The sequence below is a fragment of the Lagenorhynchus albirostris genome, chromosome 4, assembly GCF_949774975.1.
Source record: "Lagenorhynchus albirostris chromosome 4, mLagAlb1.1, whole genome shotgun sequence".
NCBI classification, from domain to species: domain Eukaryota; kingdom Metazoa; phylum Chordata; class Mammalia; order Artiodactyla; family Delphinidae; genus Lagenorhynchus; species Lagenorhynchus albirostris.
The window spans coordinates 145,739,941-145,749,438 of record NC_083098.1 but is presented as its reverse complement, the minus strand read 5'-3'; the positions used below and the strand labels follow the sequence as shown (position 1 = coordinate 145,749,438).

Below are 9,498 nucleotides of genomic sequence, written 5' to 3'. Positions count from 1 at the left end.
ACTGCACCCATCTCAGCGTGTGGCACCATCCACCCCAGACGGTGAGCACTCAAGGCAGAAGGCCTGATACAGACAGGGCCGGTGCGTGCCAACGATGGAGGATCAGGTGTGTAGGGGGTCTCCCCTGCAAAATGCACCCCTAAGTACCCTGACTGGTGGCACCTTTTACGCCTCCAGGACCAGAGGACCTTTCGTAAGTATGGTGCCTCTACCTTTCCTGGGTTACACGCGGTCATGGCTTTGCTCCCAAAATGGCATAAATGCCAAGGACTGGCCCTTGTTGGGCAGGTCTGCCATCTGGAGTCTTTGATTTCCAACCTGGTCCTGGCCTGCTCCTTGGTATAACGTTGTTAACAAGGATGTCAGAGCTCTACATGGGCATCTCTGCTAGGAGAGCACGCTCTCCTGGTAAGGCCTCTGAGCCCTCCCAGAGCTCAGAGGAGAGACAAGCGGCCCCCAAGCCACGCACGTTTCTAGGCATCACTGGGGGTGTGTGGCTCCAATCCCTCCCTGAGTCACCCTCTTAGTACCCAGAGGCATCCCACAACCACAGCTCCCCCCCCCCCCACCTGAGGATGCAGGGAGAGCTGAGGGCCAGCCTGGGTGTGGTTCTGCTTTGCTGGGAGGAAAGGTCCTCCGGCTGGTCTTAGTGAGAAATGCCAGGCCTGGGAACTCCAACCTCCTCTCCAGGGTCTGTCTCCCACAGACCTCAGGGTGTCTGGAGGAGGGGACCAGCACCTGACACGGCTGGGAGCAACAGTGCATGTCTGCGGAACGAATGCACTGGGACGTGGGACAGGGGTAAGCGAGGGTTACCCCAATACCTTGCCCCTAAGCAGGAATGGGGCTCCCACGCCAAACCGCCCCTCATCCGGCAATTCAGTTTGGGGCGTTTGTCAGAGGCGGTGATGCTGAACGTCCCCCAGCCTTTAAAAGCAGGGCCACAGGGCATAAGAATTGAACTTTAATAATCGTCAACATGGGTGCAGAGCCTGGGAGCCTGCCCAGGGCTTCCACAGGCACTGCCATCATGATTCACGCTCCAGCAGCGCTTGGAACTGAGGCCGGGGGTGGGGTGGTGGTTCTGCACCGGAGCATCCACCAGAGATGGGAGCTGGAGCCGGACCCGCCCTCGGCAGCTCCGCTGCGCACCCAAGCAGCGACGCGTTCTCCGCCAGGCTGCGAGTGGCTGGCTCTCCAATCAAGCCGCGGACCCCGAGCCGCCCGTCCGGCACGCGAGTGTGCGCTCCCGCGTGTTCGTGTGTCCGGGGGAGGTGAGGAGGCTCGCGTCTTAGAAAGAGCAGGCTTCTGGAACTCACCGCCCAGGCCAGCTGGCACTCGGTCCAGTCCCACAGGCTGCGGACGGCCCTGGAGGGGGCGCCCTCGTCGAGCGCGCGCGCCCCACGCCACCGCCCCGGGCTCCTCCCCGGCGCCGCGCGGGCAGGTTCGCCGAGGCGGCCGCGGGCTCCGGCTCCCGGGCCCGCTCCCAACGGGCCGGCGGCGCTGGCCTGCCCGCCAGGCCGCCCCCGCCCGTCCGCGCCCCGCCCCGCTGCGCAACTCTACCCAAGTTGGAAGCCGAGCCCGAACGGCGACACTCGCGCCGAGCGCACGGCGGCGGCGGCGGCGCAGCTCCGGCGAGCCCAGGCAGGCGAGGCAGCGCCAGCACGGCCGAGCGCGGACCGCGGGGGGCGCCCGCGCCGGGAGCAGCGGGAGGAGGAGCCGGAGGAGGACGCACGGCGGCGCCGGCGCCCTGCCCGGGAAAGTAAAGTTGGAGCCGGAGGCGGCGCGCGGGCGCGGGGGCCCCAAGGAGCGGCGGCCTGCGCCCCGGCGCGCCGAGCCCTAGCCGGCCGGATGGGAGGCGGAGCGCCCGCGCCGCCGCTGCCGCTGTCCGCAGCCTGCGCCCCGGCCGCGCGCTGGGGCCGCCGGGCCGCCCGGGCACGCCCGCTCGGGCGCCGAGTCGCCGTGGGCTCGCGGCCGGGGCGCTCCCCGTGAGCGGGGCCAAGGGCGGGGCCGCGCGAGTACCCCGGGACCTGTCCCCTCCTCCCCCCGCCGCCGCCGCCGCCGCCGCCGCGTCGCCGCTCTCTCCGGGCGCCTCCTGCTCTGCACTTACGCGTGCGGCAGCGGCGGGGAGCCCGGCAGCCACGCTCTCGGGCGCGCCGCTCGCCCGCTGAGCCGCCACGGCCGAGGGCCGGCAGCGGGGTGCCGCGGTCCCCGGCGGGCGCGCCCGAGGAGCAGGCGGCGATGCGGGCGCCGACCCGGGCTGGGGGGCGCCCGAGCTGCCGCGGCTGTGCCCCGGCTCCAGGCGGGACCGCGTAGCTTGCGGGAGGACCATGGCGTCCCCGGCGCTGGCGGCGGCGCTGGCGGCGGCGGCGGCGGCGGGCCCCAACGTGAGCGGCGCAGGCGAGGGGGGCAGCGGCGGGGCCGCCAACGCCTCGGGGGCTGCCTGGGGGCCGCCCCCGGGCCAGTACTCGGCGGGCGCCGTGGCGGGGCTAGCGGCCGTGGTGGGCTTCCTCATCGTCTTCACTGTGGTGGGCAACGTGCTGGTGGTGATCGCTGTGCTGACCAGCCGCGCGCTGCGTGCGCCGCAGAACCTCTTCCTGGTGTCACTGGCCTCGGCCGACATCCTGGTGGCCACGCTGGTCATGCCCTTCTCGCTGGCCAACGAGCTCATGGCCTACTGGTACTTCGGGCAGGTGTGGTGCGGCGTGTATCTGGCGCTCGACGTGCTCTTCTGCACCTCGTCCATTGTGCACCTGTGCGCCATCAGCCTGGACCGCTACTGGTCCGTGACGCAGGCTGTCGAGTACAACCTGAAGCGCACGCCGCGCCGCGTCAAGGCCACCATCGTGGCCGTGTGGCTCATCTCGGCCATCATCTCCTTCCCGCCGCTTGTCTCACTCTACCGCCAGCCCGACGGCGCCGCCTACCCGCAGTGTGGCCTCAATGACGAGACCTGGTACATCTTGTCCTCCTGCATCGGGTCCTTCTTCGCGCCCTGCCTCATCATGGGCCTGGTCTACGCGCGCATCTACCGGGTGGCCAAGCTGCGCACGCGCACGCTTAGCGAGAAGCGCGAGCCCGCGGGCCCCGACGGCGCGTCCCCGACCACGGAGAACGGGCTTGGCGCGGGCGAGAACGGGCACTGCGCGACCCCGCGCCGCCCGCGCGCCGATGTGAAGCCGGAGGACATCAGCGTGGCGGCCGAGAGGAGGCGGCGCCGAGGCGCGCTGCGGCGGGGCAGGCGGCGGCGCGCGAGCGGCGAGGGGGCCGCGGACGGCGAGGGGTCGGGGCCCGGGACGGGGACGACCGAGCCGGGCGCGATGGCCGCCGCGAGGTCCCCGGTCCCCAGCTGGCGCCTGTCGCGCGCCAGCTCGCGTTCCGTCGAGTTCTTCCTGTCGCGCCGGCGCCGGGCGCGCAGCAGCGTGTGCCGCCGCAAGGTGGCCCAGGCGCGCGAGAAGCGCTTCACCTTCGTGCTGGCGGTGGTCATGGGCGTGTTTGTGCTCTGCTGGTTCCCCTTCTTCTTCAGCTACAGCCTGTACGGCATCTGCCGCGAGGCCTGCCGGGTGCCCGGCCCGCTCTTCAAGTTCTTCTTCTGGATCGGCTACTGCAACAGCTCGCTCAACCCGGTCATCTACACCGTTTTCAATCAGGACTTCCGGCGCTCTTTCAAGCACATCCTCTTCCGACGGAGGAGAAAGGGCTTCAGGCAGTGATCCGCTCACTCTACCCGGCTCAGAGACCCTGGACAGCTCCCAGCGGAGGGGGCGGGCAGGCGTGGCCTCCCAGGAGAAAGTGGGAGCAACTTTCCCAGGGACCCAGGGATGGATAGGCCTTCAGGGCGCAGGGGAGGGTGCTGCACGGCCGGAGGGAGGGCTGAGAGACTGCAGGGCCCCCGGGGAGGGGGAAGGAGAGAGGGGAGACCCCTCTGCCTTCCTGTCTCAGCAAGGGGCTGCTTCTGGGGCTGCAGGCCCGGGTCCAACTCTGGGGGCCGTGCCAAGGTGTGTCTGTGAGGTAGCACACGCATCCTCCCAAGTTGGTGAAGAAGGAGCCTGCCCTGCCCCCACCACAGGCCACCACCCCATCCCCCTTTGAGCAAGGGCTGACTTCCCAAGACCTCGCGGGGTGGCTTTTCTGGGGGAGGAAGGAGGGCACTGACCATCTTTGGTTACGAAAGTATTTAAATGTTTGCCAACAATGACTGACAGCGAAAACAACCAAACTCTTTTCTAAATAAACCTTTGTAATCTAAGTGGTGGGTGCAATAGTCAGTCCTTCGGACCCTCACCCTGCCCGACCTCCCACCAAAGGTGGCAGGAGGGCGCTCCAGGTCGCCAGATTCCATCCTCCCCTCTTGCACGAGAAGGAGGGGGTCTTTGCTTAAGGGGGACTGTTTCGCAGACTTACAAAATATATACTCAGAATTCTTGTGCTGTAACCGGCCGAGAGACCAAGGAAATCAAAGGGCTCTAAATTCACTCCAAATGTAGATGCTGGAGGGCTGTCCTCCCTTCATAACCCTCCCCCCTGCCCAGATCTGAGTCTAGGCTTCCCCCAGTGCAGCTCAGCCTGGCCCCCTTGCTCAGCCCTCACCACCCCCAGGGAGTCCGTGCTCACTCCGCACTAAGGCTTGAGGAGAGAAGGAGGGAGAGTCAGGTATCAGAGAGGGCCCCTTCCTGGCTCTTCCAGCCCTCATCACAGAGCCCAGAAGCGCCTGGGATAGCTGGCGGGAGGGGTAGGAACAGGACCCCTGAGACACACACATACATACACAGGCTTAGTGGGCTGGAGGGGCCCAGGCCAGGGATCCCTGCTGTGACCGTCCAACCCTCCTGTCCCTCTCTGTGCCCGTCTTGGCCTTCCTGTATGTAACCCCTGCCTGCCAGCCCAGCTCTCTCCTGGATCACCACCCACCTGTCTTTGGCCTGGGGTGGCCATGGGTCTCTCTCTCGAGGAGAGGTCGGCCCTGGGTCCTGCATTTCAAGGCCCCATGCCCTGAATCAGCAGGCCCCTCTCCTGGTCTGACTTCTCAGGGCTGTCCCTTGGAGAAGTCCTCCCCTGCAGCTGCCTGGCCTTCTCACCCCAAGTTATGGGTCCTCAGGACACCCCAACTGGGAAGAGCTCTCCCAGACTCGAGCAATGGTGGGGAAAGCAGTGGAGGAAACAGCCGGCCAGGGCCGCTGGGAACATCCCTGACCTCCCACCAATGGGCAGGGGCCTGGACACGGTGTCCGGGTCGTAGGCCCGCCTCTGTTGCAGGATTACTGAGCTAGCTCAGATAAACCCCTGCCCTCTCTGGGCCTCAGCACCCTTCCGGTAAAGTGGGGCAGGGGCTGAAACCTCAGGCCCTGCCTGGCCTGTAGTCTGTGGTCCAACTGGCCAGCTGAATGGGGGGGAGCAAAGAGGGGGAACTTTCCTTCAGCGAGAGCCTGGCTAGCACTGGTATTGCCTCCCTGGTGCAATGGGGTAATGCCGTACCCTCCCCCCGGCTCTTGGGGGGATGAACCCCGGGACTCCAGCAGGATCACGTAGCCTGGAACACGGCCCACGGAAGAATGTCAGCAAACCACCTTTCCCTTTCCTAATCCCGAGAATTGCACCTTCCAGGGCTGTGGCTGGGACTGCAGACACCTGGTGCCTAATACCCCATTCAGCCAACAGATATTCACCACTTCATCGTAATTGCTGCCTGAAGAGACTCTCTTTTCAGCTGGATAAACAGAGACAGAACCTGGCTTCTCACCCCGCCTGCCGCAGGGTAACGGGCCAGTCGCCTTGCTCTGAGTCTCTGGCTCCATCGACGAAGCGGGAGCGCTGACACCCCGGGGGTGCCCGTGGGCGCTGACTGCTCCCAGCGCGGTCCGCGAGCCGTCGTGCAGGGGGATTTCTCTGGGGTACAGAGGAGGGGCCCGGACCTCTGCCCATCCTCGTCCAGCGGGTCCGTCCACTGCGCACCATCACCCGCGCAGTGCTCTCCTCTCTCAGGCGCGTCTTCGTGTCTACGCCACGGTGCTATCACTGTCAACCCCCGTCTGTGGCTGAGGAAACGGAGGCCCAGAGCTGACCGCCTGGGCCAGGACCCACAGGCTTGAAGGGGCAGAGCCAGCCACGAGCCCAGAAACGCCCAGGTCAGGAGAGCTGTGCCCCGAGCACCCCGGCTCCAGTCCTCTGAGCACCGGCGATCTCTGGACCTCGCTGATGGAGAAGCGTTGTCCACAGCCGCCTTCCTGCCTCAGGCTTCCCCTCGGCTCTCTCAGGAGATGTCCAGCAAAATAAAAAAACACCCACGACGAGATTAAGGAGGGCAGGGCCCCAAGCAGGGGATCGGCGCTGCCCCCGGCTGGCCGGAGCCCACTGCTGATGTAGTTTCCACAGACGTGTGTAGATACACATTCTTATAAATTGATTCCTGTAGTTTTTACATTCAGTTGCTGAGTTTGTAGAAAAGGGGGAAAAGAATAATCCAAGTATTCTGTATGGAATTCAGAAAAAAAAAAAAAGAAAGACACTGGGAGCAGGCACTTTAGAAGAGCAGCTCCAGTCTTTGAATCCTACCCCCGGCTCTGGGGGTGGGGGCTGAGGGATGGGAGAAAACTCGTTGCCGAAGCACTTGCTGGCGAGGAAGCGGCCCTTCGCGGCTGTGCTGGCAGCCGGCTATATTTTTATATCGCATCCGTTGGCAGGGCTCAGATATTCCAGCACGGCCTCGGATCAAAACACTCGGCGCCTGCGGGCCCATCTTGAGTCTGGTTGGGCAGCTGCGGTGCGTCGCTGAGCCGGACCCCGGCCCCCAGTCCCCTGCAGCCCCCCGCAGGCCTCGCCACGCAAGGGGGAGGCGGAAGGCATCCCGGCTGGAGATGCCCTGCACCCTGCCAGGCTAGGAGGGTACGCGTTCTGCGTTAGTAGAAGCCCAGCTCGTTGGAGCTGGGGAGTAGAGGAGAATGGCGAGACCCTCACCGGGGACCCCGAGTCCCTGCTCTGGGTCTGCCATGAGCACGGCCGGGGGACCTCAGCATGCGCCCCGCCCCGCATGCCAAACAGAAGGTCAGCCTCCCATTTGACCAGCTGGACTGTTGAGATCATCAAATGCAGCTGGGTTGGGGGTGAGGGTGAGGGGTTTGGATGGTAGAAGCATCCAGTTTGCCTGAGAGGGACCCGGCAGGCACCCTAGGTCTGCCCCCTGCGTGACCCCCACCCCATCTCCCGCCACCTGTAAACAGGGTGTACATCCTCTCCTGGCTGGGCGGAGGCGCGCATGGGAGAGGGTCCGGGACCTCCAGGCGGGGCACAGTGCCTCTGAAACCTGCCCGGGGAGCAGAGTCGACTGCCAAGCGCGAGCCAGAGGAAAGCCCTGGGGACCAAATGCACTTCTTCCTGCCAGAAGGATTTATGGCTGCTCCCAGTAAAAGCCTCGGGCACTATGGGGTCCTTTTGTCAAGATAAGGGATTGCCATGTAGGGTGGAGAGGGAGAAAGCCCCGTTTAAGGGCATCTGTGCTCCTGGCTGAGCACAAAATGTGCCCTGAGCTGCCTGGCGGCGACAGAGAGGAAGGAAACCGGATGCACACCTGCTGTCTGCTGCCAGGCTGACAGGAGAAGCGGGGACCAGTGGGCCGGCCTCCGGAAGACCACCTGTAAGACTGCCTGTGCCGGGTGCTATCCTGCAGGCCACTGTGCTTGGGGGTGTGTGCCTGTAAGGGTGGGGACTTTGGGGACCACGCAGAACCCTAGGGGGGCAGTCACACCATCGTCCCTGTTGGGGTGGGGGAATGGCCAGTTCCCAGCCCCCTGGATCCAGCCTCCATCACCAGATGCACCAGACAAGGCCACTTCCTATTCATCCCACCAACCCCCAGCCTGCGCCTCCCTGGGCCGGGCGCTGGCCCGGAGCTGCGAGGGCTGAGGGGCAGGGCAGTCATGGGGGAGGGGCCTGCCTGGGGTCCGGGACTGTGGCCTTCTCACCCCAGTGGCAGAGTGAGTCTTCGGGGCCGCAAAGCCGACCTGGTAGCTGTCAAGGCCACGCTCTACCGGCTTTCAGGCTGGCGCTCACCCGTCCCGGCCCCCGCTTTGTTTATTCTCTGCCTCTGCCAGGAGTGCCTTTCCCATCTTTTCCCGAGCTCCTCTCATAGGCTCTGCGAGACTCAGAGCGGGCTTCATCCCCAGGAAACCTTTGGGAGCTTCCTCCAACCCCCCACCCTCCCCAGCTGCAGGTCCTCAAGCCTGGCTGGGCACGGCCCCTCCCCTTAGCGCAGGGAGCCCAGCATGGGTTGGGGGTGGGATGGGGGCAGAGAGACTCTGAACGCGGGGACAGTGTGTCATTCTGGCCAGGGGAACGGCCAAGCAGGCCCCCCTCGGGGATGCAGGGCTGTCCTTCCTCTCCCACGACGAAACCCCCAAGGATCATCCCTGGACACCAAACCGGAGAGCCGCCCAGGGCATGTCCACCCGGCCAGGACACTGCCTCGCAGGCCGTGCAGGGGGCGCTGAAGTGGACACCCTACGTCCGCTCTCAGGCTGCCAAACCCGAGAGCCGCCCAGGGCACGTCCACCAGGCCAGGACACTGTCTCGCAGGCCGTGCAGGGGGCGCTGAAGTGGACACCCTACGTCCGCTCTCAGGCCGTTGGGGAGAAATTTCGAGGAGCAAAGGCAGGAGAACTGGCGACAGCTCGGGCCTCGGCTCACGGCCCGGCTGCCGCAGCCGTCTGTTCAAATATTGGTGGGCGGGTTTTTCCCGCCATTCAATTAGCTCTTAACTGACTGTGCAGCAGCTCTGAAAACAGAAGAATCTTCATGCAGCCTTTGGGGGTGGGGCTGGGCTCCTCGGAGAGCTCTGGGTAGAAGTTACCCCACGGGTGTTCCGGTTCAGTAGCCCCCTCCCCATTTTACAGAGGGGCCCAGAGAGGGGAGTCGTTACAGAGAATGGCTGTGAGCCTGGCAGCCGGTTTGCTACGCGCCTTCTGCTTGCCAACTTTGGCCGGGGCGCTGAGTGTTTGCTTCTCAGGATTCTGCCAGGTGGGCATGGATGGTCCCATTTTACAGACAAGAAAACTGAGCTCCGGAGAGGGTATGCCGTGATGAGACGCTGCCTCGAAGCCAGACGCTGGGCTGTTCGCGTTACTCCCCCCACCTTGTTGAAGCCCCCCCAAGCCCTCCAAGTAGATGTTAATTAGCCTCATTTCACAGAAGAGAAAACCAAGTCTTGGGCGTTCTGTGCACAGAATCGGCCCTTGAGTTATTTTTCCATCCTTTTCCACTGGGAACAACCCTTAGGTTAAATGTTACACCAGTAAGATCTGACAGGGCCCAGGAATTACACATCTCTGGTGTCGCTTCCTAATTTTTGATGTAATCCACCCTCTGAAACCTCAGCGGCTGCATAAAACCCACCACATCCCTATCCCTTCATGATGTGAATAAGGGGCTGGCTTTGTTTTTATTCTAACGGCTTAGAAATGATTCTCAATAATGAACCCGCTTTTCAAGATCTCCCCACCCAGGATA

At 64.4% G+C, this 9,498-nt stretch overlaps 1 protein-coding gene across 1 annotated transcript; it reads left to right on the top strand.

Moving 5' to 3' along the window:
* The first annotated feature begins 2,330 nt into the window (after positions 1-2,330).
* ADRA2C (adrenoceptor alpha 2C) lies at positions 2,331-3,872 on the top strand. The gene has a single exon (XM_060147456.1). The coding sequence runs from the start codon at positions 2,331-2,333 to the stop codon at positions 3,711-3,713; it is 1,383 nt and encodes a 460-aa protein (XP_060003439.1). The 3' UTR covers positions 3,714-3,872.
* Positions 3,873-9,498: the final 5,626 nt, after the last annotated feature.

Bases quoted from the DNA above. Each gene is read 5' to 3' on its own strand.
- ADRA2C (XM_060147456.1), top strand. From the start codon at position 2,331: ATGGCGTCCCCGGCGCTGGCGGCGGCGCTGGCGGCGGCGGCGGCGGCG.